The following is a 27,886-nucleotide window of genomic DNA, read 5'->3' on the forward strand; positions in this document are numbered from 1 at the left end:
TCCTGCATAACAGGTGCCATGCGTATCAAAGCCATTATCGACTTTCAATTAAAACCTATTAAAGTCTTTTGTTCTAATCGTTAACAGCCTGAACTGATTTAACCCCAAAATAAGTTAGGCACACACACACACACACACACACACTTGGTGTGCATGTGCATTGGATGGATGGATGCATGGAGGGAGGGAACGCATGAGGGAGGGGTTGCGATTCCGCTGACCAGCTGTCCCCACGCTGATCCCCGGCCTGCAGGCAGCTCCAAGGCCGGTCACCAGCTGTTGGGGCCCCGCTTGCAACAGGAGCGAGCATCCAGAACCCTCCAGGAAAGCAAGGATGGAAACAATCCATTTCCAAATGGGATCATTTAGGGCACTTAAACAATTGCGCACATGGCATTAATATTTTATCTCTTGCATTGTTTGTGCAAAACCAAGTGGAGCTGCTGCTGTTCATGTAGGAGAGTGGGGATAATAAAGGGAGATATTATTAACACAACAATTTGCATCAATATTTTTAAGTAATGAAACATCTTTCTGAACAATTTTTGTTCAACGAGTTGCAGGAATTTTACCTTAATATTTGGACATTTTAATCCTTTTTTAAGAGTATTGCTTATAGAAATTATTTAATTCGATCACATCAAGTTTGAATCAAAATCCATCCAGATTCAAGTTTTCTAAGATAATTTTTTTATTTGAATAAACAATAATCAGTATCAACATCCAATTATAGAACAGTTGGCACAATCATCATTTTTAAATTAAACAAATGCCAAATATAAACATCTATGTGGCTCTATAAATGACAAAGTATAATTTTTGCAGGTGCAAAATTTGGAAAAATCACCAAAATTGAGTAATATTTTACACAACAGTATTCTTGAAGGTCATTATTTTTGCACTGATTTTCAATTCATCAAGTATATAGTCATAGTAGAATTTTTTTTGTCCTCTATTATGATGTTCTGGTCCTCTTATCTGGGCCCAATTTTTTGCAGTTTAACATAAACATGTATACATTTTTACTGCCTGCTAGCTCGGCAATAATGCATGTGTGTTTATAATGCATATAATGCACTGTTTATACTACTTTATGTTTTATAAAGGTATCATTTCCTCAGTGTTGTCCCGTGAAATGTAATGGGAGGGCCCAAGGGGGCACCCACTTTTGTGACATACATTGGCTGTGGCCACCCCGGTCACTGTCCAGCCACTCCACTGGCCATCTATAGACATTTCAGGTATCAATTTATGGCCACCCCCCCGATGTGAGTTATGGTCTCACCTTGACTACTACTACTACTACTACTACTACCAACAGTTACTCATTTCTTGTGGTTATGTTCTTACGCATCTCTTTTTTCAGAGTCCCTGCTGATGTATGTGATGATCACGTTTTGGCTAAAACACAAAGATAATATGTCTGCTTTCATGGATGAATGAAGAAAAATAAAAAATAGTCACATTTGAGAGAAAGAAATCGGGATATTTACAGTACATTTAAAATGAAATGATAAATCAATTACCAGAATTGTTGTGGATTCATTTAATACCGGCGGCACGGCAGTCTAGTGGTTAGCGCGCAGACCTCACATCTCTGTGTGGAGTTTGCATGTTCTCCCTGTGCATGCGTGGGTTTTCTCTGGGTACTCCGGTTTCCTCCCACATTCCAAAAACATGCTAGGTTAATTGGCGACTCCAAATTGTCCATAGGTATGAATGTGAGTGTGAATGGTTGTTTGTCTATATGTGCCCTGTGATTGGCTGGCCACCAGTCCAGGGTGTACCCCGCCTCTCGCCCAAAGACAGCTGGGATAGGCTCCAGCACCCCCCGCGACCCTTGTGAGGAAAAAGCGGTAGAAAATGAATGAATTAATGAATAATTTAATACCAATTAATCATCGATTAATCGCTGCAGCTCTAGTTAGAATACTGCCTAGAATACCAGGCAGCACATAGCTACGTCTCGGTGGACTTCAACTGTATTATTCTGTTCGGGAAAGAGAAAAAAGATATAACAAAAGTTGCCAAAGGAGTGCGACAAGTACCGTAAACGTAATATTGGTGTTTAAATTACGATACCTGAAGAAGCATCCTTAATCTGTTGGATTGCAGTACAATGATTACTACAACACAATAGGTGAATTGTTATGTTTTATTACTAATGTGACAAAATAGCTGGACATATATAATGATAAACACTAAAATTAGCATTAGCTCTCTCATCTATAGAGAATGTATGGACCCAAACTTACCACCAGTCCATTTGTATGTTAGAACAGTAAATCCATCATAAAATGTGGGGGTTAATTGGTGGAAAATTAGTTTCTTTAATTATTTTTTTAGGGTTTACTGACACATGCAGAAAATATATTTAAATAAATTACCAGCATTATTAAGTGAATATAACTCATAATAATTAAGCTCTCGATATATAGTAGTTGAATTTAAATCAATATATTAGTATTTTTATTTTGTAATTATATATTTAAGTTACTATACTCTGCCTTATTTTTACAGTGCACTTGCTATTCAGTAATCTAAAAGAATTATTATTTTTAGCTGGTTTTTTTTGCAAAGTTTGAATATTATTGACATTTATTATTGTGGAAATCCGCCATAAATAAATTGCATATTTCTATTTAACATGAACAATCTTTTTTTTATATAATCAAGTATTTAAATGCAATTATTTTGCATTAAATAATAACAAATGCCACTGTTAATAATAACAATTACACATAATAAATAAATGTATAAATGCATGTATAGTTAAATAAGTATAGTCACACCTTAAATCAAAGAATTTTATTTCCACATTTAGAAAAGTATTTTGTACATCAAATCGCCCCATTTTCTGTCCTACCGTATACTGTAAATATTTTCCACCAAAAAAAAAAATTGAACTTGAGGAACGGATAAAGAAACGAGAACCACTCCACAAGTTTGATATCTGCAATATTACATTTTTTTTCCACCAAAGTAGAGAACAGATAAAAGTCATCACGGCGTCATAATATGAAATAACATTTTTAAAAAATGCACAAGATTTGTTCTTTAAATACATCCAGAGCAACGCAACAGGCTGTTTATTTAAAAAAAAATCATTTTTATAATTTCGCAAATAAAAAAAAATATGCAGTGATGGGCAGAAATAAATTATTTGGCATTTTATGTAAGTCAACAAATAAAAATAGTTTGATTTCAATCCATACCCCCCTCCAAGCCCCCCCTTTCAATGGAACACTTTTTTTTGGAATGGCTAATCTAGCCTAGAATGAAATGTAGTTCATTGTCATGTAAAATATTCTTATTTACACGTTTGGACATTTTAAACATGGGCCAAAGTTCACAGGAAAAATATTAAAATCATAACTATGGAAGGATGCACTTTTATTACTAATAATATCGTTTAAAAAAATAATAGAGGTGGCATTTATGGATAGACAGCACCAGCATGTATGATGAGTTTAAATAAATACATAACTTAGAGATTTTGATTTATACAGAAATATAAATAAGCCATAAATAAGTAAAAAAAAAAAACAAAAAAAAAGTAAATCATCTTCCAGGAGTTCCGTTGAAAAAAGTTGCATCCTTGTTGTCTTTCTTCCTAAAGGCTCCTAAAGGTCTTTTATTTTGCTTCTATTGCTTCCGGTTCTCCGGCTCACCGCTGCTGAGCCGGCCGAGGGAGGACACCGGACATGGGGGGCAGAGGAGGCGGGGGAGGTGGCTCGCTTCCTCCCTGCAAGCCGTGCAGGAGGATCCGAGGGACCAGGGGCCTCTGTAGGCCGGGTGGGGGTGCTGAAGGGCCCCTGTACAGGTAGAGGGCCGCTCCCGGGTCCAGGTTGGAGACCAGGCTCTGTGGGTAGAAGTAGGGCGACGGGAACATCCTCTGCAGGGCTGAGTAGTTCCCGGCCTCCGCCAACAGTTCGAGTCCCACTGCGGTCTGCCGCTTCCATTTAGTCCTTGAACACACACACACCGAGTAACACTTTAGTTAATACTACTTTACTGTACTTTATTGCTCCCTGGAGGGGGGGGGGGGTGCCTCAGGGAAATAGTAGTTTTAAAATCCATATATATAAATATCATTTATTTATATTATTGTACCTGTGTCACTTTTAAATAAAGCAACCAAAGTGAAAATACCGTATAAAAACTGAATATATTATTATTATGTTTATTAATTATTCTATAATAGCATCTAAATAATTATTTTATAGATATATGTAACTCTAAACGTGCGCTTTGGATTCGGACCACTGAAATGGTCCAATTAGAAGGCAGTTATTCCTATTTATTGAATTTGAATGTTCCAAACTGCCTCTTGTATTCACACCCAAACATGTCAGCGTGCACTCCACACAGGTGAATAATTCATATTAAAGATAATTGAGTAGATATAGTGGTTTCTCTGAATTATTAATACACACACATGCAAGCATGCATTATTCACACCCCAAAGTGTTGTTTTTTATATTTATTTATGTTATTTAGATGCCCGGGAGTCACAGCTGGAAAGAAAATGAATCACTGAAGCACAAAACTACAAAAAAATAATATTCCAATGAAATGTTATGATTAGTATAAGCCAAAAATTGACTCTGTACCTGCGGTTCTGGTACCAGGTTTTGACCTGGGTGTCGGTGAGGTTGAGTGATGCCGCCAGCTCCATGCGGTCCTGGACGCTCAGGTACTTTTGGCGCTCAAAGCTGCGCTCAAGTTGCGCCAGTTGGTGGTCCGTGAAGGCCGTCCGGGCCTTCCGGGGCTTCTTGAGCCGGACCTGAGGACTGTCTCTGCTGCTGGAGATCTCTCTGTCCCCCTCCTCTTTCACTGTGGACAAAGGGACACGCATTGGGAGGGGGGTGAGTGGGCGAATAGCTTCTAATTTATGGGAAACTTGATTGAAAAAATTATATAGTATATAAATATTATATATATTTTTTTATATATATAATATGAATATATTTAAAAATAGACCTAATTTATGACACAGAGTGTCATTTATTTTCTCTTGTATTTACATTTTTGTCCTATTTTTTGTTTGTATTTCTCATTATTTGTGTAAACATATCTGCTGTTAATACACTATTTACTGGTGTGTGTGTGTGTGTGTGTGTTAATTAAACATTAAAATTAAACATCGTGACATAATTCCACTCTAACATCATTATTGCACTGTACTACTTGCCTAAAAATGTCATATTTGATGACTTCTATGATATATTACATAACGTCTATTAGTGCACAATTGAAAGGTCTGTGACCCTTAACAGTCATTCACTATTTATTAGTCATTTTTCATGATTTAAAAAAAATCCCATCTCATAAAACGTGGGAAATTGTACAAAAGTTGAAGTATATCCTTATAATATCCTGTTACATTGCTCATATTGTACTGCAAAAATGCCTGCTAAATATATAGAATATAATCTGATGAAATAACGGGCGACAATCTTGCCATTAAAATAAATGAAAACAGCAAACATGATTGGATTGGAATTCTCATTCATCTATGAAAGCCCACACAGTATTTGATTTCAAGTGCAACGGGAAGCACTCTTGATTTTTATCACGTCTTTTTTTTTTTTTTAAAGACATAAAAATAATAAGAGAGACTCCGGCGAAGCAGCAGGATAATCCAGCCTTAATTGAGCCACCAGGGAAAGAAGAGCGACTTCACAGGAGCCAACAAATCAAGAGCCGGTCGGCCTTGCGCGGGAACAAATGTGATTAGCGCCGTGGACAAATTGCATCAAATTCCCTGATATATAATATAGACAGAGGAATCAAAGCACACACACACACACACACACACACACACGTATCAGTAATATACTGGAAATATCAATAATAGTATATAGCTGATTCACTCCTACTTATTCCTATCTAATACAATTATTATGCATGTGTGTGTTAATGTGTACATGTTCAGCAGTGGACTGAAAGTGAAAGTGAAAGTGTCAATAGTGACGTGTTATGGCTGGCATCATTACAAATATATTTAGAGCCTTTTTAATGCTTATTTTTCTCTCATCCTTGTTCGCTTGACTTCAACACATTTTTAATACAGAGAGGGAATACTTATTCTTATTATTATATTTTATTTTTCATATTTAATTAAGTTGTTCTATATTATTATTATTATGATTATTATTATTATTATTAACGATAAAAACAGTCAGCATTTGTCTGGGAGTATTTTTGTTGTTATTTATGATAACGTATTATTTTCCAATAAGCAATTAATATGTTCCCTTATGCAGAAATGTGCAAAATATTTGCTGCACATATTGGCATGTTCATATTTCTGTAAATTGTACAAATTATAGAATCAACATGGAATATATTTCATCAGGCATTTGTGTGTGTTATTATAAATGTATGCAGTTTCAGTAATACGATTAAAATGAATTAAAATGAATTCTCATTTAAAAGCGAGGCTCCCTGAAGTAAATGAAACGAGTAAGTATCCCTTGCGCGTCGTTACCTTTATATTCGCTGTCCGAGGAAGAGTTGCTGTGTATTTTCTCCATAAAGTCATCCGCTATCTTGGCGGCCAGCCTGCCGGCCTCCTGCGTAGGTTGTCCGTTATTGGAGTAAGGCGCGCAGGCAGCCAGAGGCTTACAGTCCGCCAGAATGTCTCTGATAAGGAAGGACGAGGTCATGGTCCTCTGCTGGGACCCCGCCGAGATAGCCGGGCCGTGCTGGAGGTGAGGCGGCAGGCCGTGGCCGTGCCTCTGGGCCACCTCGTCCGAACACTCCCTCCCGGGCGAAGGCGGCGACGAGCAGCGGCTCTCCGCGTCGGATCTCGGGCTGAACTCCAGCGGCGAGCGGCACTCCCCCGCCAGGCTGCCCGCCTTAGAGAGCGGACTGCCGGGTCTGTGGGACAGCAGCGAGTCGATGCCGAAACTGGACCCGTTGGCGGACGCCTCCATTTTCTTCAAACGACCATTTGGTGTTCAGGACAAGTTTGGAAATGTCAAATCAACTTCTAAATCCTCCCAGGCGTCCATCCACTGAGTCCAAGCGAGGTCAAGTGTCTCACCGTTGCCAAAAAGGACGAATCCGCTTCAGCACCATGGACAGGTACCAGATGTCTCACCTGGTCAGCACATGTTGTCATTCTTTGGACTTCCGGAGGCAGTTGAGAACACGCGGTAAGGACTCGACTCGATCGTGGGGGGACTAAAAGTATCTTCAACGAGACGAGATGGGAGGAGATGGTCCAAAAAAAGCAAGTTGAGGAAAAGTCAGGAGCTATAGGTTTTAAGAGCGTCTCGGCCACGTGAGTCCCCTGTGACAAGCCTTGATTGGCTAAGAGTGGACCCCCCCCCGCACCCCCCTCGGCCCCCGCCTACTCAACCTAAGCTGCCCCTCCTTCTCCCATCCCCATCCTCTCTTTGAGAGAAGACAATTCATCACATCACAGTGTTTACTGGCAATTTTCACACTGTTTGCTTCCATTACATCATTGATGAGGCTTCTAATGCTCTTATTTTTATTAATGTTTTTCCTCTATACTTCCTTTTTGTTGCTGACCGGATTGTCTTTCTCTGCTCCTCCTTTTTAGTATTTCTTCATGGAGACATTTCGGATTTAACAGTGTTAATAGTAACATGAAAAGAACGACAAAAATATTCATTTTTATAGTTTTTCATGCAAAGTGGGGATTGTTTTTGCTGCATTTTAGTCTTGAGTAGTTTTCCTCTCCATTCTTTGTTTGTTTGGATAACTATGATTGAATATTGTTTACCAACAATGAAAAAAAACATTTATTTTTATATCTTATATATGCTTAGTAGGAAATATTTTTGATTGTTTCTGGATTGTTTCACTTCTCCATGCCTCAGCTTTAGCATTTTATCATATTTTTTAGGAATAATTTATGGAGAAATAGCTTTAATAGTGTTTGCAAAAAATGAAATGTACATATATTTGATTCATTTAAGTGGGAATTTCTGGTGTGTTTTTGGCTTACATATTTTTGCTCTTTACTGTTTTTTTCTTCTTTCTTATTAACTTCCTTATTTTTTTTATCGGATTCAATACTGTTTCTAAAAATGAAAAAAACACAAAAATACATTATTTGTCTATATTTTATTCATGCTAAGTGGGAATTGGTTTTGATGCATTTTCGTCTTAAATATTTTATTATTGCTGTTCGATGTTGATAGAAACCTAATCTGCTTTTTTCATGGTTAAAAAAATAAAAAAATGAGCACTGTTTTTTTTGTTAATATAAGCAGGACTCTGGTCTGTCACCATTTAAAGCACAATAACAGCCTAATAGTCCTTGGTAATTGTGCTCAATATGCAGCATGGAGCCAAACTTCAAGGCGAGGGACTTGCCATTGTGTGCACTTTTCACCTTAACAAGCACTCAAAAGCCATTGTGCACACTTTTAAATGCACAACAGTTTGCCCCTCGACAGCCCCTAATAATCGAATACACACACACACACACACACACACCGCATGTGACCACCAGATTGGAGGCGCGCGCCGGTCCCAGACACCGGCAGGTTAGTGAATCCGCTCCCGGCTCCCATGGGGTCCCATCACGGCTGCAAGCTGTCACAAGTGAGGCGGGGACCATGCAGGCAGATATCAGGCAACACACCCACTCTGACTTGGCTGCTTCTTCTGAAAAAAAAGAAGGGAGTTTTTTTGTTCTTCCTCCTCCCCTTTTTGTTTTTGAAGCCCTATGACCAGTGGAGTTGTAAATAAATTATAACAAGGTTAAACTATGACTTCCTCAGATAAACTCCTCAACTTTGAATGGTGACTTCTTATTTATTTTAGTGTTACCGTAATATCAACATAAGCAACGAATTTATTGTGTGTAATATAAAGTTAAAATTGAATATTGTTCTGAAAATTCAGCATTACAAACTACAAAATGATCAATAACTCAGTTTAATCATGAAAGCAGCTGAAATGAGTGAAATATTCCATTGCAGCCAACAAATGTTTGGCCACTTTTGAATGACTCCAATGTTTAAAAGTGTCTTTTTGGATACACATCACTGAATAATGAACAATTGCAGCTTTTTGGCAGTGTATTTCAGCCACTGAGATTGTTTGCAATAATGTATTTGGCACTGCTTGTATTGAGCAGAGTGTTGTTGTTTTTTCCCAGTGTAAAAATCTAGTATACTGTAAGTATTGATCATTGGTTTTATAGTAGTGTTCCATCGCTCTATTGCGTTTTTTGTGTGACATTTAATGTTTTTTTTACAGCGTCTGAAAGTTGTTACAGGCTGAACCCTGCCTTTTAACAAGAATTGCATTGTGGGAAGTTTAGTTTCTCTCTCTTCCCGCTCTCTTTGTTGTACCGCCCATTGTCTTCTGAGTCCCGATTGGCTGTAGACCATTGTCAATCAATCTCCTTCATGCCGCCTTGTTGTGTTTCCGGTGTCAGATAGCTAGCTAGCGTACTTGCTAGTTTTCCTTCTCTGAATGTTTGCAAGTTTCTCCCAAACAAAACCCACAATGTTGACGAAATGTTCTGTCAAAAGGCAGAGGAGGATGCTAACCATCGCACAAAAGGTTGGACTTCTGGACATGCTGAAAGAATTTAGAAGTTACGAGGCTCTATGGCTCTATTACAGAATGAATGAATTTTCGGTTGGAGGAGTACTACATCAACATGATTTAACAATGTTACAAAAACCATACAATACAGCGGAACGGCGCCAGGATGAAAAGGTAAGGTCAGATGAGTTAAATAGCTGAGTCACTTAATTTCTTGTGGCCAACCTCATAGGTTGATGATTTAAAATCAAATAAAGTTTTGAACGTTTTTGAGAGTGTTAATACCTGTCTGAGAAACGTGTATAAAGTGTAAGGTGAGGGTGCAGACTCAAAACATGATTATTAAAAAAAAATAACTTGGCTATTTGGCGGATTTCACTTATTGTGGGCTATTTTGGAACCCTATCCCGCTATAAACGAGGGAACACTGTATCCACTAATATGCTTACCTTCCAATGAGGCCTCCTGGGCCTCCTCAGCTTGGTGCTTTTGTGGTTAAACAAGCCAGATGTCATGCGTTGTATTCCCTTGTTCTTGTGAAAACTACATCTAGATAGGTTTTGTAATATTGTTTGTCGCCTTTGAATAAACTTTGGCATTTCTCCGGTTTAGGAACATCCAGTAACGCATGTCTTTTGAGGGGGGATGTGTGTAAAAGATGACTCCCCTCGACAAACAAACAAGATTGAGGATGGATACTTGGAGCAGTCAGGGATGCAAATGGTGCACCTTAACGCCATCAGGTAGTGGAGTTGACAGAAAATAATGAGAACCCGCTGAATCTTTTATAAGGTTAACACTCACATTTCCCAGTCAGCTGTCACACAAGAAAGAATTTAGCACATGCATGCGGACCAAATAAACCTTCATCGTCTCATTAATGCTGACGGGGGCCCTGGACCGGCAGCGCCTGCGCCGCCACCACCTTCGTTTTGTGTCGGTAATTTGCGGGAGAGACGGCGCCCCCTTCTCCTGGAGAGGGAGACGAAAGGAGGTGGAGAGGAGAGAGTGAGTGGAAGACGAAGAGGGGAGGGGAGGTGGGCCAGCGGGAAGGGGGTAGGGCTGGCGGAAAGATGGCGAGCGCAGCAGGAGTCTGATTCCCCTCTAATTGGAAGCATTGGGCATTGTCAACAGAGGATTTTCAGCTGCTCGCTGACAGGTAGAGCCGTCAGAATGATAGCCCACTTGTCAGCGCAAAAGACCAATAAAAACAAACCACTTTTGATTTAATTGGAGGCCTAACCATGCTGAGAGTGTGTGACTGTGTGTGTGGTAGGCAGTGTGTGTTGCCTGCGGGGGCCAAGGCCATAGGGAGGTGGGAGGAAGCCTTGAGGATGAGTGGGGGTATTTGTGAAGGAAATCATCACTCTTGCCATCAATGCAACGTGGACCTGCCTCTGTCTTTGCATTTCTTGTCCTCACCGTCTTCTGGTACGGGTGTGGTCACGGGGGTTCCACCTTCCAAAAGGGGGTCCATCCAGCCTCAGTTTGTTTGTTGTCCATCAAACTTACCTCTCGAAGATACTCACCATGTTTGAATTTGGTGAAAAGAGTAAAAATGACAATGTTTACACCAGGAAGTAGACAAATTAAAGCTGTATTATGTTCAAAGTTTAAGGAACAAGATGAAATCCTACCTGTGTAATAAGTGGCAGAACATTTTGGAAGAAGCCAGTTTTAATACACGCATCCCGGGTGCGTAGAAACATATCAAACAGTCGTAATTTAATAGAAATATATTGTACAATCATTGTCTGTCTCACAGGTACTCTCTTCATCCAAAAAGGGTTCCTGGTTCAGCTTTTATAAGGTTGCCAGGTTTGCACAGATTCTCTTGGCAAATTGATTTTGATCAATTTTTGTGAGTGTATTCATATCTACTGTGTTTAAGTCTTAGACTATCACTGCCTTTAAAGGAAAACTTTTGCCTATCATCATCAATCCTAATCTTTTTTCTGTGTGTTCTAAAGAGAGAAAATTAGTTAGCATGAAGGAGCTAACAGGACGTCGTGGGACCCACCTATTTTGATGATAGAGCCCCATAGAAAACACACTCCTATATAGTAATCAAAACATTAACATCAATAGTGATGACGGATTATACTTTTGATCCTTTTTTTTTTTAAAAAATGTCAAGCGATACACCCACATTACGGTCAGGATAGGGAATATAGGGAAAATAGGGAACATTCCCAATGCTAACAGTGAATTATGTCTTATTGTTGCTTATCATTCCCGTTATATTAGGTAATACTAGTGTAAATGTTACTATAGGGGTGCTATTTAATGTCTATGTGACTCTAATAAAGTTAGGTCATAAACAGGTTTACTATACTCCATTTATTAATATTGAATCATGCCGCTATTTAGGCTGAAACCAATTAACCATCCTAAACGAGGGACGACTGTATCTGGAAAGTACACACATTTACGATTTAAGTGATCCAACTCAAAAAATAAGTTGCCTGTTTGTTTGTAAACAAGGAAATAGCCTGCTAACGAACAAACAGCTTTTTTGGAGTTCTGCACTCTACTGAGTTTTGGTTTGTTCTTGAGAGGGAGCTTTTCCCTGCCTCTGTCAATCAAGCACTTGCTCATGTGTGATTCTATTGGATTTCTTTGTACAAGGAGTGTGGTCCTTGACCTGTTCCATGTGTAAAGTGCCTTGAATTAGCTTCTGCAGAGAATTGGTGTAGCATAAATAAACGTGACTTGACTTGCATCCAGTATGGCAAACAATAACAATCCATACACTCCTGAGGGAGCCCTTTCCTACATCTCCAACTTTTCAAACTTATGTATGTTTAGACTTGTGTTCAAAATGTTGTCCTGCATGATAGGGAAGTGCCATATGATGAGGTTGGTGCGTTTTTATGTTATCCCTGGCTGTCCCTGTTTTTAAATCTCATGAATGGTCAGCTACGAATACGTCATACCATAACCACAAGATCTTTTCATGTTCTCATATCACAGCTTTTGGATGTCCATGAGTGACAACTTGCAGATCCTACAACAACATCCATAGAAATGGAGGTCTCACCTGCCTCACTTAAGGTCAGTGTTCATCACTCCACCATAAGAAAGATACTGGACAAAAACAAGTCCTAAGACCAAAACCACAGCTGAACAAAAAGAATGTTAAGGCTTGTCTCAATTTTGCCCGAATATCTTTGGGCAAAAATCTAAAATACTCTGTGATCTGATGAAACAAAAGTTGAACTTTTCAGAATGTGTATGTCCAATTACATTTGCCGTAAAAGTAAGGCTGCATTTCAGAATAAGAACATCATACCAGCAGTAAAATACGGTGGTGGTAGTGTGGAGGTCGGGGGCAGTTTTGCTACTTCCAGACCTGGAAAACTTGCTGAAATAAATGGAACCATGAATTCTACTGTGTACCATAAAAATCCTGAAGGACAATATCCGGCCATGTGTTTGTGAGGAGGATACAAGATTAATACATAGTACTCTGGAACTACTGTATTGATTATGAATCACACACAATAACGATACATTGCACTATTGATATTATGTCCAACCTTTAGTGTCTCCTCCCTTGGAAAAAGGACGTCTTTGCACCCTTGGGATACAATGGCTTGATGTATCATCAGCTCCACATTGAAGATGTTAGATGCAATAATGTATAATATATATATATTCACTGTTATTATTTCCAGCATTACTCTTTTAGTTTCTACGATGAATGGGATATTTTTGGAATTACTGGAAATACTGTACCTTGGCCTTCATGATGTTTGTTTTTTACTGTGATCAAATACAGTGTTTCTCCACTTTCATTGTGCATATTTTACATGAGTAAAATGTAAACAGTGGTTGGAAATCACTAATCTGTGCTCAGCTTCATATTTCACGTGATTGCTCTTTAAGAAGTTAATTATCAATATCTCTTCCTTGTCTTCACAGACGTAGGTGTGTTTACTTTCTAACTGCAGGATGACTGAAGTGTTTGTGCACACCTGACCATTCCGCACTGCTCACATGGCCTTTGTAAGCAGTGTTTTATTATTCTTGACAGAGTTCATTGAACACATCTGGTCAGGATAAGGTGGGATGAAAGGTCTGTGCCAACAGGCCCCGAGGTGAGCGCGGAGCCAGTGGAGAAGGGTGTGGCCACGCAGAGGACGAAGACATGCTACATCCATCATGATCAGGCCTCGTGAGGAATGCCAGCTTCTTCAAACCGGGGCCAACCTTGCTTTTGTGCACCTTTTGACCGGAGGACTGAGGAGTGCCATCAAGAATGAGGTGTGACGGTACGGTCATTTATATTTCTTGACTGATTTTGACTTTGAAGAAATGATATAGCAATTCACACAAGACTTTTAAATTAAAAAGTACGCCAAACATCTCACTGTTTGACTGAAGACAGGTCTAAATTCCAAACACTACATTTGAGTTTCATCATCAAATCATAGAGTACACATGCACACAGTTGGCTCTTGAACTAGCAAATGTTTAAACACTATATAGTATAGATTTCACAATCTGTTACATACTTACGGAAATAGTCATACTACTGTGGCACCACTGCGTTTTTTGTTTTAATTTCACAGCAGTCATGTGTACCTGGAACTTTTGTAGTAGGACGGATACCCTTTGTAGGATTACTGCAGTAATACAGCATTTTCACAGAAATTTGCACAGGGGTGACAAGAACCTGAAAGTATGAATGACATTGAATGGCATTCTCATAGTATATCTTATCTATATTTAATATATTATAATACACTAATCTTAGTATATATATTTATATATGGAATATTTTCATAGAGCATAGAAAACCTGTTAACGACCTTCTCGATAGTTTTTTTTATACATTAGAGACCTCTAGACATGAACTAACACCCCATAGTTACTTTTACACTAGTGTTACCCAATATAGTAGACATAGTAATGATATATAAACAGTTTAAGAAAGTTGATATAAATATGTTCCCTAGTGGAGCTGAGTATGCGGCTGACAGGGAGTGACGTCGGGGGGTTTAGAGTTGAGTTTCAGCTTGGCATGGATTACGGCCAAAACAGTAGAACACGTTCATATTAGCAGTCTTTGAAAAATAGTCCCTCCCATCAGTAATGGCAGTTATTGACCAACCAGTTATTTCATTGACACTAAGTACGATCTTAATATCATTTCCCTCCTGCTGGAGGTCATAGTTCAATGTTAACCTGTCATGAGGACCGCCTCTCTACTTGAGTAATGGTGTGTGAGTGGGCTCACGTTAGCTGATGGGGCTCCCTTGCAGCTGCCAATGGGAGATGCACACAAGCTGGTAGACACTGTGGATGTTGTTCTTCCTTCGTCAAGGGATGGAGTGGATGGTCGAGGTTCACTCTCTGAGGCAAGCTGGGCCCCTGGCCTTGTCTCTCCATGTGGAGGAGCGGGGGCACACACTTAACCATGAATCACATTCCAGGACACTCACACACACACAAGTAAGAAATTGCATTATTTATTACTGTCACATACAGTAATTCCCTCTGTGTTATACTATGATTATCTTTTTCTCTTTTTTAATTTTAATTTCCACTTTCACATAATAACTCATGTAACATAATAAATTTCTACATTTTTAGACAAAGTTGTAAAATTTGATCATGTTTAGTATGACAGGTTGGACAGTTTCTGCCATATACTTCCTGTGGTTTTATTTTCTTACATCTGTTTCCTGTTTGGCACTGAATGCATTACCTTTACTCCTGTAGAGGGAGCTGTGCAGCACACCTGTTGATGATAAGTGTGTTTCAATTCAACCGAGCTGGGGCTACCGATAGTTACAGCTTCATTTATTCACAAATGTTCCATTTCATGCATGTAATAATAATTCCTAATTACATTTATAAAGGAATCATTCTGTTACTAATTCAATTTTTTCTTTGAGAATGTAACTAATCAGGAAAAAGCCCAAAGAAACAAAACAAAAGAACTAGTAACTAATTTCTTTTCAGGAAATTTGCACTGCAAATATTTCAACAATTAGAGTGAACTACTATTGTTATAGTCATTATTTAAGTCTATTAACTCAGAAAGTTGATGTAAAGTTTCACATAAAATTAGGATATAATGTAGAAATTGTATTCATTTTTATTATGATTGGAACCTATTTTTTTGGCCCTTGTAGAGCAGTTACACACGGTAACTAGCACAGAAACCAATTTCGCTGTGGTTGGTCACATTCCCAAATGATTAGGGCAACTTCCAGTGTTGATAGCTGCCGAACCCAACTTTATAGGAGCTGATAAACGGTTGAGGAGTTGATAAAAAAGTTGACTCTTTCACACGACCAAGTAACATTGGAAAGGCGTTGGGCTTCAGCAAGTTTGTTGAGTAGTCCAACTGCATATATAAACAAATGTTTACACTTCCTGGGAGACATTGATAAATACGTAAACAGAGAAGCAGAGCTTGAGGGAGGGCAGAGAGCGTATCTGGCCTACAGCGCACGCCCATATAAGGATGTCTGGCAATCTGTGACATCACAAACCGCCTGTGTTAGAACCCCCTCTGAAACTGAGCTTTCAGAGCCATCCCAAACATATCTCAGGACTCACTTCCAAATGTGGTATGTTGACATTTTTTTTATCATTTATAACTGTCCTGATCAAATAGAAGCAATTCCTGCATTTCATACACTCGCACAGGCAACAGCAGGGGAGTCCCAGCTTTGTGGCCCTTAACTCCCTGTGTCCTAATTTGGCCAATATGCAGGTAATATGTGGGGTCGCAACATCTTAATTATCACACCTCCTGTCAGTGGATGTTGCACCTCCACCCCCCTGCACACACCCCTCCTGCCGTGACTTTTATTGCTTCATTATTATGCTACACATGCTCCAGCGCACACCCACTCACCACAAGCCTCCAAACCTTAACAACTTTTGGCAGGTTGTTTCCTGATGAGGGACTACTTAACGCCAATCTAGGTATAACTGGTGAGTGTAGGGATATGTAAATGTAAAACCGATGTCCTGCCTGATAGAAAGATACTCACCAGTCTGATTATTTGCTTGTGTTGTCTTTTCAGATTTTGGTCTGGCTACTTTTTGTCATCCTCCAGTTATACCTTCAAGTGATTATGTGCGTTCTTACCTGTATGCGAGCATCTTAGATTTTCTGTCATAAGCATCCATCATACAGCTTAGCAGGTATGTCCAAAGTGCACCTGTGTGTGTCTGTGTTGGTGTCTGTGTGTGTGTGTAGCGCAGAGAATAAGACCCCAGAAAATGCTCATTAGAGTTGACCTTGGCACTTGGAGCGGGCGTTTGATGGATCGGGTACAGGGCCAAACAAGCCCCTGGGGAGCCATGATCTTATCTCTTATTGTACACACATACACACACACCTCCCTCCCCACCGCTGACCCTGCACCCCCCCCCCCCACCACCACCACCGCCACCATCATCCACCCTGCACTTGCTCACACTCCTGTGCTCTACATGCATCACAGGCAGAATAAATCTGTGTCTGGCAGACAAGGAAAAACTGAGGGGAGGTGGCGGTGAAGGGGGCGGGGGGGAGGGCCTAAGGGAGTCAGCATAGAGAAGGTAGTGCTTTAAGGGAGATGGGGGGTGGGGGGTGACAGGAGAAGAGAAAAAACACTCAGAGGGCCAAGAAAAACCAACAGCTCACTGAGGTGTTATGATCCACATAAATTGAGTTGTTGTTTTTTTTACCTCTGCCAATAAAGCACATGGGAGGTGTTGTTATGATTGCAATTTGTTGTTTTAGTTAGCGGTATCATGCAAAAAGTGCTAAACTTGGTGCACCAACAGTGAACAAGAACCCAATTTGCTCCAAATCAGGATAAAAATGTCAAATTTCTGTTTGGGGAAGAATAACATAGGATGTTAAGCATACAGACGTATAGTATTTGCCTTCTGGGAAAGGGAGACTTAAACTGAAACAATGATATAATATGTTACTGTAGCTCCTGTATTACTCAATAAAGATAATGTTATTTCCATTCAAGATAGGTAGAGCTGGATAACCTTGTTTATCAAGAAAGAGTCAGAGTATGCGACTTGTGGTAAAGTTGGAGACAGTTTGAGAAAGTCAGTGTTTTGCAAATCTTGATTATGTCTCAAGTCTTTCATCTCAAGTAATGATGTGCACGTTCAAGTCCAAGTCAAGATTAAAGGTTAATGTGGTTTCATGCTTCCGTAATTATGGTCTCTATCCCCAGTACAGTAATCTCTCACCACTTTGCACATTGAATTTTGTGGCGTCACTCTATCACATAAAAAATTGCCTTTTGTTAGTCCGACAATATGCAAATTAAAATGTTTAGCTGTAATTTGCAGTATTCTACAAAGGTCAGTAGGTGTTAGTAATGTTACTGTAATGTTCTGTCGCAGGAACAACAGGCTTTTATTGCAGTTTCGAATTATCTCACAGCAAGCACAATAATCTCTAACACAAGCTACTGTTGCGGCCATAACCCTGACTCAACTCTAACATCGGAACACAGTTACAGCAGTACACACATGCTTATTTACTCTGATTATGTCTACGATATTAGGTATTACAAGGTGACTATGGGGAATTATTTTATGTTTCATGTTAAAAACATTTTTTCCTAGAAAAATATTCAATTTTAAATAAGGAATCCTACTATAATGGTTGCGTCTGGAACCAATTAAACATGATAAATGAAGGATTAGTGTAAGCTAAATGCCTCTATCTGTAATACCACACCTTGTAATATTACCTTTATTATAGTATTGATGGTTTGTATAATTGTGGCAAGATAGTGGTTTCATTAAGACTTGGATTAAGTCCCCACTTATGACCAAGGTAGCAATTGCTGATATTAAGTGTACGTGTGTGTCTCATTGAGTGTTAATAGGAAACAAAATAGGGGTAGAATAAGGATGAGGATGAGTGTTAGATGAAAATTAAGACTCTCAATTGCCTCTGTAGTGCTTTCAGAGCGTCTTTCTTCTTTTTTTTTTATCTGCCCTTCTTGTCAGTGTAGCACACATATAAGGAGACGAACACACTAATGCCACCGGCACCCTCACGTCTCCCCCTCACCTCAACCAAAGGCAGCACACACACAGACACACACACACACAAAGAGACATGAGGCAACAGGGTGGCAAAGTTTCTCCCCTAGCAGCCAGCCTCCTTCCACTCACAGGTGTGCCATCACAGGCTTGTGCGGTCTTTGTGTTCTCTTCTGCTGCAGCACTAAGGGGGAAAAAAGTGACACTCTGAAGTCTTAATTGAGCTTTACCTGCTGTTCCACCGCCACCCTTCTTTGTGTTGTTGTGTGCTAAAGTGAGCTTAAACTTTATAATCAAGCCTACAGGGTCTAGAGTGTGTGGCAACACACAGCAACGCGTGTGTGGCAACACACAGCAACGCGTGTGTGATGTCACTACAAACATGGTTGTTTGCAGATGTAGCAGCAGCTAGCTCGCCAGCGACTGAACAACAAAACTGTGTCACATTCGCACGTCAGTCAACAGAAACAAACAAAACCTCCCTGAAAAATAATTTGAGTAGAATGCTAGTAATATTTGGGCATGTTTGAATGGTTTTTTGTATTTTGTTCCTTTACAATCTGTCCCCCCCAAAACACACACACACCTAACTTTTCTGACAGTCAGTGTGTCTATATGTACAAACCTAGGGAGGGATTGGGAGACTGATGTCTCAGCTTCTCCACGATCCCACCAGGAACGCCTTTTGACAGTTGCAGGAGCAGCAGGATACGGCGCAAAGATGTTGCTGTAATTGCACCTGGTTGCGTCATGAAAAAGTAATAATTTGCTGTCAAGGACGTCAAGGTGTCAGCGTTCGGCAGGAGTTGATAAGGTATTGACTGCCTCCAGAGTGCTCACTCACTCGCTCTCACTCATACTCCTTTATAAAGTTGAGTCCCAGAGAAAGAAGGGAGAGAGCAGACGTTGGGGTATAAGAAAGAAGAGGGGTGATTAAAAAGGGAGAAAAACTGAAAAAATGGGCTTTTTCTGCATGCTAGGAGCTCGGTGACATTAATTGCCCTCACTTTGCCACTTGGCAAACCTTGTTCATTCATAATACATGCACACATTGTGTTCAATTATGCATAAGTCATCAACAGGCTGCATAGTCTGCCTTGAATGATACACAATTACTTCTCCTATTCACTTTGATTACTGACGCACAGGTTAGAACTTGCCGCTGATTTCTTGTTGAGGTTGCTCAACCCTGCTGATGTCAGCTCTTGAGGGTGAATGCAAAGCCTCATGGGAGAAGTTGACACACTTAGGTGACGATGCACATGCATATTTTGGGGCCTTAAAGTCATAGAGTGGAGCATGTGATCATGAATATGCAAAAAAGGTTGAGCCTCTCATTTAGAAACACTAAACAGGTATCAATATATCTTATTTATTCCGTATTTTGGAAGAAATTATTGATATTTTATTATCAAATAGCCAAACTTGGAAAAAGTTACTACGCTGCAACTACTGTAAATGCCTTCTGGTTAGAATCGAACACACACCGCCCGTAAGGAAGAAGTCAGGCTATAGTAAAAACTGATCCCCGGTTCTTGGTCACGATACCTTAATGAATGTTCATTCATGCATTTTCTACTGCTTACCCTCACCAGGGTCGAGGGCATGCCTATGCCAGCTGTCTTCAGGCGAGAGGCGGGGTACACCCTGGACTGGACCAATCACAGGGCACATATAGACAAACAACCATTCACACTCACATTCATACCTATGGACAATTTGGAGTCGCCATTTAACCTAGCATGTTTTTGGAATGTGGGAGGAAACCGGAGTACCCGGAGAAAACCCACGCATGCACCGGGAGTACATGCATACTCCACACAGAGATGGCCGAGGGTGGAACGTTAATGAATGTACTTTATGTAAACATCTGACCGCAACTGTAAAAAAATGATGAATGTAGGACACACAACAGGGCTCAATGCGACAGTTAGCAGCATAGCGTAACATTCACTGTGTGACTACTGACCAGGGACCATAGGGCTAGTTCAGCAGCTCTCGTTTCCAGATGCCAGCACACAGCTCGCCACAGGGTCCAGTCCGGCAGCTTTAATACTGCACAATCTCTCTCATGGGGGGCCTCTGTTGTGTTTGGGAACACCCAAGGGCTCAAGCGTCGATGTGGTCCCAGCATTTCTTTGTCCGAGAATGATAAAAATGGATAATGGCACCTTGGATAGCTGTTATGTGCAACACAACCACCTGCTTGAATCGATGTTTCTTGTCCCCCAAAATAATTGCTTCAAAGCTGGGGCGACGTAAGCTAAGCACTCTTACTTAGCGTAAAGTGAAAACCACCAACACAGCAACGTGGTGGTAATCTGTGCTCATTGTTGCTTAATGAACCGTCAATGGAGCAGCTTGGCCAAGCTTATAGACTTCTCATTGTTGCCCACAGGCTCCAGGGGTTGATAGATTCAGCGTTAAGGGTCAGGATTTGTGCAGCTAGAGGCGCAATCCTTTGGATGTTTCCCAGAGATCTAAAAGCCAGTTAATCAGCTCTCGCTTCATGATCTCCCTGGCTGTTCATCTTCCCATGGATGGGTTCTATCAGTCCTTTTCACCGCCAGCCTCCTTGGGCTTTTCTGGGCCTTTCTTCCGCCATGTTTGTGTTTAGGATTTGCCCAAGTGGCCCCCCTGATCAGTTGACCTGACCCTGGCTTGGCAGAGAAAAGGTTTGTTTCTTAGCTGCAGCCTCTCTTACATTTTAATGACAGCTGATGCCACACACAGAATACACATTCTGAGCGTTTCACCATGCACACATTTAGCAACGTGGTAGACATCAAGATGGACCTGGAGACTAGTAATGCTGGAAGTATTTCTTTTCAAGCTTTTAACCGTTACATGCTCCAGTTGGGGTGGGTGATGCTGCACATTTTAGTATCAATTCGGTACCAAGTAAATGCAGTAGATCTTCTGCTTTTCTCGGGGGTTACACTCTGGGACCACCAATGAATGGCAAAAGTCCACAAGTCATTGAGATACCCATAAAATGTCCAATGTGCCCTGCCATTGACTGGTGAGCAGTCCAGGGTGTACCCGGCCTCGGCGCTAATGAATGATGATCAATGAACACATGGTATCGGAGTCACAGTGTTGTGTTCAGTGTTTTGTGTTTGGACTTGGTGTTGTTGCCGTTTTCTGTTCATTCATTGTCGACTTTTTTGCTTCGCCATTAGTTTTGGTAAACATTTTTACAAGCATTGTGCTATGCCTGATGTTTGAACCTTTTTAAAATTTTTGCAAACTCCACCCAGATCTTTCCGATTGCCTGACTGTGTGGCCAACATGCTAACCACATGCAGCTGTGTTTTTATATAGTGCACTAATTTGCCTTGTCATCTGTCACATGGATGTTTTAATGGGAAATTACACTGAATTGCTTTTAGCATCTTTTAATGTGCAAAACGTATGGGGCCCTCGTATTTTTTCATTTTTCTGTATGAGACCATCGACCGAAGAAGCGTTTTGGACACCCCTGCTATAGCTATTAAAGGGGGACAGAAGTTTTTTGGAAAAGTTCAGTCAAATTTAGAATGATGACTGTTCCACTGGGGCTGCACGGAGGTCGAGTGGTTAGCATGCAGGCCTCATAGCTAAGAGACATGAGTTCAAATCCACCCTCGGAGTTTGCATGTTCTCCCCATGCATGCATGGGTTTTCTCCGGGTACTCCGGTTTCCTCCCACATTTCAAAAACATGCCAGGTTAATTGGCGACTCCAAATTGTCCATAGGTATGAATGTGAGTGTGAATGTTTGTTTGTCTATATGTGCCCTGTGATTGACTGGCAACCAGTTCAGGGTGTACCCCGCCTCTCGCCCGAAGACAGCTGGGATAGGCCCCAGCACCCACGTGACCCTCCTGAGGATAAGCGGTAGAAAATGAATTAAATGAATGAATGACTGTTCCGCTGTACCCTGTGCCACCATGGACGTCAGACTTCAACGTCTGGATGAGGTCAGGGTACTTTTTTTGCTCATATTTGAAGCTTTTAGAGGTCAAGCATTTCCAATTTCCCAGTTTTCCTAAATGCGGCGTCTGTCCCTTGCTTACTCATGTAATTACACCTGCTGTCTTTATGCTTCTTTGCTTGCATTAGGAACACCTCTCTGCTCTATATGAAGTTTCCCCCACCCCCTCCTTCCCCTTTCCTACTCCATCCTTTTCGATTGAATTTATCATCTGCCCCCCTCTCCCACCCCCTCAGTGGCATTTAGCTATTCTCATTTGCATGTACATGCGCTTGCTGTGAGGCCCATGGGCCGGCCAGATTGATCAACAATGCTTTATTACATGTCAGTCAAAGGCCTAGCACCACATGCATGGTGTGTATTTGTGCGTAATGTGTTTGTAATTGATGGCCAACATACATAGACACATATGCATGCATGCACACTTGAGACCTGGTTGAAAAAGGTACTTAAAGCGTGTACATCATACTCGGACCGTGCACCCCACGGGAGTCATGGATGTTCCTGCTTGATGAAGCCTGCGTTTTGCGGAGGTATTTTAGCGTAGCCTAAGCCTTCATCTCCTCATATTACCTAGCGAGTTGACAGATATTGATATGCAAAGCAGGAAGATGCAGAACAAAATGCAGATAATTAAGTGAAGATGTTGTGGGTAGAATGGCGCTTTAGAGCGTGCACGAGGGACCCAGCACATGGTAAGCCATATGCCGCTGTGCAGTCACTGCTATCTGTAGGGGTAGAGGAAATCGGGAGAGGGGGGGGCACTGAGACTTGAACTGTATCCTTATTGCACCTTTATAGAGCCATCACAGGTGAGTCACGCGCCTCTCGCTCTCGTTGTCTTGAAACGGCACCTCATGTGATGTCATGGCAGAGGTCAAAGGTTAAAGCTGCACCACTAATCACGGGTAGGATTTTATAAACGTCAGGTGCTGCGTTACGTCTCACAAAGGCTCCTCCTTTCCCTTTTCCGTCTCCTGATCTCTCCCTCCATCCCCAAGAGGGGCTTGCGGGAAGCGGGGAGGATTTTGCTGCTGCCGGGGGCGACAGGCTCTCTGTGCCATCCACTTACACAAACGGCAGGATCAGCGCTCCACACAAGAATAATTAGAAGATAATGGGTAGTAATGCTGCCCGATCTGTCCCGATTATCTCCTGGCAGCGACCAGCACAGCGCCATCTGGTGCCAGATCTTGGGGCAGCGGCTGCTCTGCCACATGAAAAGGAGGTGGGCTTAGGCTTAATCTCACACCCCATTCTGTTATTGACTGTCTGCATGGTGCTGTATGGAAAAGTGAGCGTGTGTGAGCATGTGTGTGCGTGGCCCTCTGAGATAGTTGACTTATATGGCGGGGAAATAGTGAAATTGCGTTTATATTACATGTATAGTTGACAGCTGGTGCTGCCGAGTGTCTTGGTGAGCGACAATCAAGCAGAGTGTTTTTGAGATTCTCCAAGAGCTGTTATATGGACAAGTGTCTGTCATGCCGGGCTCTAGCTCAGCTTAACTCCCACCCTGCGTCTTCTTAAACAGGCTCTCTCTCTCCCACAGCTCCCGGCCAATTCATGATGACAGTCCATTGTATGGCCGCCGTGGCCTGAGCTTTAGTGCCTTCTCGGGCTCTTTGTGCTTCGTGTTTACAGACGCTTTATGTTCCCAGCAGGATTCAAAAGCCTCTCAAACCGCTCGACACCTTTGCTGAAACGGAGACGCGTATCTCATAATACCACAGCTTTTTCCCCCTTTAGAGAGAGACTTATCAAATTCTCACATTCGCTATTTCGAGCAGTTGGTGCCATAAAGGGGAGGGGTTGACATGGCATCACGAGCTGTTTTGCATCAAGTATGAAGTAAAGATGATTACTTTACACTTTGCTTTACCCTGAATCATCTGACCAGCAAGCAATAAAACAATTATTTGACCAATAACTACAATTACACGGTACCAGACCCCCCGACCTCTTTGATGGCCACGTCTGGCCCATGTTCAGATCAATAGTTATATTTTTCCTGATTGGGTTTACAACTGAATTTGTTACAATACAAGAACTGTAGTGAAAAGTGTTTATTGGTACTCAAATTTTAACCCGGGCACTGTTCTAAGATATTAATTTAACAGTATGTTTATTTTCATTTCATCACACCAATAAGCCTGTTATGTAACCTGATCAGGTTTTCTTTTAGTCGAGGTCTGAAGAGGTAGTGCGCAAATATACGAGCCCAAGGCCTGGTTTTCTACCCGAAACAACTGCTTCGAAGCAAAATAGCCAGCTACCAGTGGGTTTCGAACATAGGTTTTGAATCCTTTTTTGTTCATCCTGTCAAGCTAGATGTCTCCACCAGATTTCAAGTCAATCCGTGAAACTGGTTTGTGATTTGTAATTTCTAATTTGATATACAGTAAGAAAAAAAAACACATTAAAGTTGTTAAATGTTCAGGACTTGACATGTGTTTTATTATGTAAAAAAATCACAGAAAGTATTGGTATTTGTCTGCAAAAAAATGATTACTCAGTATCAAAACATATGGTATTGCCCATCACTACCAACCAGAACAAAAAAAACCCAAAGCCTAAATTAAAGCATTCATTCTGCCGCATCCAGAAAAAAACGGTCTCATTTGCTCAATTATATAACTAGTGAGAGGCAACAACTGGGCCGTACCGGCTACTAGTGCTAGTCGGTCGGTGCAGTCTACACTGCGGTGGTTAATTTGCTCAATTTATGGCAACACCAGCCATGCCTGTGGTTTCAACACATCGAAGCCAAGTTCCAACCTAATAACACAAGAAGTGACAAAGTACAGCAGTTTTTTAAATTGGTCTTCATTAGAGGGAAAAACACGATCCCGGTATTCACTAATATTCAATTTGGGAGTCGGGCCGATAATATCAGCGGGCCGATATTGTCAGTTTTAAAATATCTACTATCAGACATCCTTCCTGAAAACTATGCTGTGGCCCAATTTTGGGTGGCAACTAGGGTTGTCACTAGATCGAAATGTGATCAGATTTCTTGTTCAGAAGAAAAGCATCTAGCTTAGAGTTAGACAGCACATATTTGCATGCCAATTCTTTCATGGGAAAGTACCATAGGGTCGGGGGTGAGCACTTAGCAGGGTGTGGTTCGCAGTGGGCAATTCTGCAAGAATGGGCAGAATATGGGGATCTGTACGTGGTAAGCCCCACTTCAGTACGGATTTGGGAGCATGCAGATACTATGTAGTACTTTTAGTTCTAGAAACAAAATGTTTGTTGTGGATACCAGCATTTACTACCGGTAAAACAAGCATATTCACTTTGTTTGGCTTGAAATAAGCAATGAAAATAAATGTTCAAGGATTATCGAGATTGGCGGCATGAAAAACCGATGCCTAATTGTAAGTAACATATAAGTTGAAGCAAATGCAATATTGTGACATGATGGAAGTAATAGCAGTTTAACCTTGAACAAAATACACACTCTGCTCCCTCCAAAAAGTTCCGTAACTGTTTTTTCTGTCCAGGGAGAGCCCAATCTCCTGCAGTGTCACATGAATATTATGCTATGTGCACCGGCAGTAACACCCACTGCCAGCTGTGTCACCGACCTTTCCTCCCACCTCAGTCTTTACCCCCACCCCTTTACCCCCACCCACTGTCCTTTTAATTTCCATGCACAACCTTTGCTGACTGTGGCGACGCTAACTCTCCTAATCCCGAGGTAGGGAGGATAATTTATGAAGCATTTACATGAAGAAGCCCAGCTAATTGGAAGCATGTGTCTTGATAAGCCTCACCAACGCAGACACGCTGCAGATGAGCAGGCTGAGATCCTCGGTGCCTCTAGTTTAACGTCATAATTATCATTTTCATCTCACAAAAAAACAGATAATTTTTCTTTTTTCTCCAGGCTGCAAGCTGTCAGGCTGCAGAGGCAAGCAATATCGCATCGCCATATGTCAAGGAGGCCAAGCCATCGGTGCAGAGAGTCTGGAAATCTGTCTTTTGTTTGCCTGGACACGTACAGACGCAGCCTTTTTCTCAACCTAACTGCCCCATCAGCAGAGAAATGAGATGTCGAAGAGGCACTCTCAAGTCTTGACCCCGCGTCTGCTGTGTCCAGTGAGAGGTCAAAGGTTAGGTAGGTAGGTCTTTGCCAACCTGATAAGTGGGCACTCATCTTTTGGATGTCACATGACAGTGAAAATCCTTCTTTTTTTCGCTTCACCTCAAGAACCTAATTCTCTTTTTCACCACGCTCCCATCCTCATTTACATCAGGTCGTTTGTTATGACTTTATGATTATATATGAGCCTTTGTCTGCCTGTGCATGTACCTGCACCACTCCCAGCTGGTCCCCATTAATAACAGGGCCCCGCTGTAGACAGCGCAAAAGATACGGAGGAGCTTGTTAGCGTCATTGGCAAGTACAGGGGCTCAGCATGTGAGAGTGCAAGGGCCGACAGGACAGCAGGGAGATGTACAATACGCACACACACACACACATACACTTCCACACACCTGGAGTATCCCCGGACAACAAATTCGAAGTACATGACACGATGTCCTGCATTTGTCCTGGCAATTGCACAAAACCATGATGGCACATTTGTGAAAAAGCACACGTGTAAAATGTGTCATTCTTGTGATAGCATAATGAGGCTAGACTGGACGGAGCACGCCGATGTACAGACTGGCTCCATTGTGGGTCCCAAATGGTGGCAGAAGCCTGTAAAATCTGCGTCCCCTGATCTCCGCTCCAGGAGTCGGCTGGGAATAAAGGCGTGGAAATAGGATTTATTTTGCACGCCTCATCAAAAGGGAATTAGCAGGGTTTGGGGAGGGAAATGCGGGCTCTGTTTTGAGCTACTATGAATGGCAGGATCATCCCTGTAATCCCTGGCCTCCCTCCTCTCTGCCTGCACCCCAGAAAATGAAGACAATTGCCCACATTAGCTCTAAAGATGCCTTTTGTAGCCTCATCTTCACCCTCAAAACCAAAGATCCTACAAGGAAAAATACGATAGGTAAGGGTTGAACCACCTGCTCCCGTTCTTCTTTTTCTTATCTTTTAATTCCTCCTCTTCCTTCAAAACATGGCCGCGGAGCTGTCAGACTCGCTGATACGAAGGCTGACAGCAGAGAGCTGGCGCGCCAACACGCCACAAACAACAAGCGAGCATGTAAACTAAAGCAAACAAAGCCCCTCTTCGTTACTCTAAAGGCAGGATCCCTCCCACCTGCCATCCTGACGCTGATGAAACATACAGTAACACAGAGCAGCCATTAAATGGGGGAACAAGTAAAACAGAGTTGTACAATATGAGTGCAGAGGGTGGTTGGGGGGGAAGGGGGGGGGCG

The 27,886-nt window shown here is 41.4% G+C and overlaps 1 protein-coding gene and 1 long non-coding RNA gene across 2 annotated transcripts; one reads left to right on the forward strand and one right to left on the reverse strand.

The window, feature by feature from the left end:
* Window positions 1–2,793: 2,793 nt before the first annotated feature.
* barhl1b (BarH-like homeobox 1b) lies at window positions 2,794–7,227 on the reverse strand. The gene is made up of 3 exons (XM_058063244.2): window positions 6,494–7,227; window positions 4,614–4,836; window positions 2,794–3,968 (listed from the first exon to the last, which is right to left on the reverse strand). The coding sequence occupies exons 1-3, from the start codon at window positions 6,939–6,941 to the stop codon at window positions 3,668–3,670; spliced, it is 972 nt and encodes a 323-aa protein (XP_057919227.1). The 5' UTR covers window positions 6,942–7,227; the 3' UTR covers window positions 2,794–3,667.
* Window positions 7,228–13,462: 6,235 nt separating this feature from the next.
* LOC131111664 (uncharacterized) lies at window positions 13,463–27,828 on the forward strand. Its single transcript, XR_009121314.2, has 3 exons — window positions 13,463–13,548; window positions 13,633–13,814; window positions 26,436–27,828. It is a non-coding gene; the product is annotated as an uncharacterized LOC131111664 (long non-coding RNA).
* The last annotated feature ends 58 nt before the right edge of the window (window positions 27,829–27,886 follow it).

Source organism: Doryrhamphus excisus, linkage group LG10, assembly GCF_037039965.1.
Source record: "Doryrhamphus excisus strain RoL-2023G ecotype Guam linkage group LG10, RoL_Dexc_Guam_v1.1, whole genome shotgun sequence".
NCBI lineage: Eukaryota > Metazoa > Chordata > Actinopteri > Syngnathiformes > Syngnathidae > Doryrhamphus > Doryrhamphus excisus.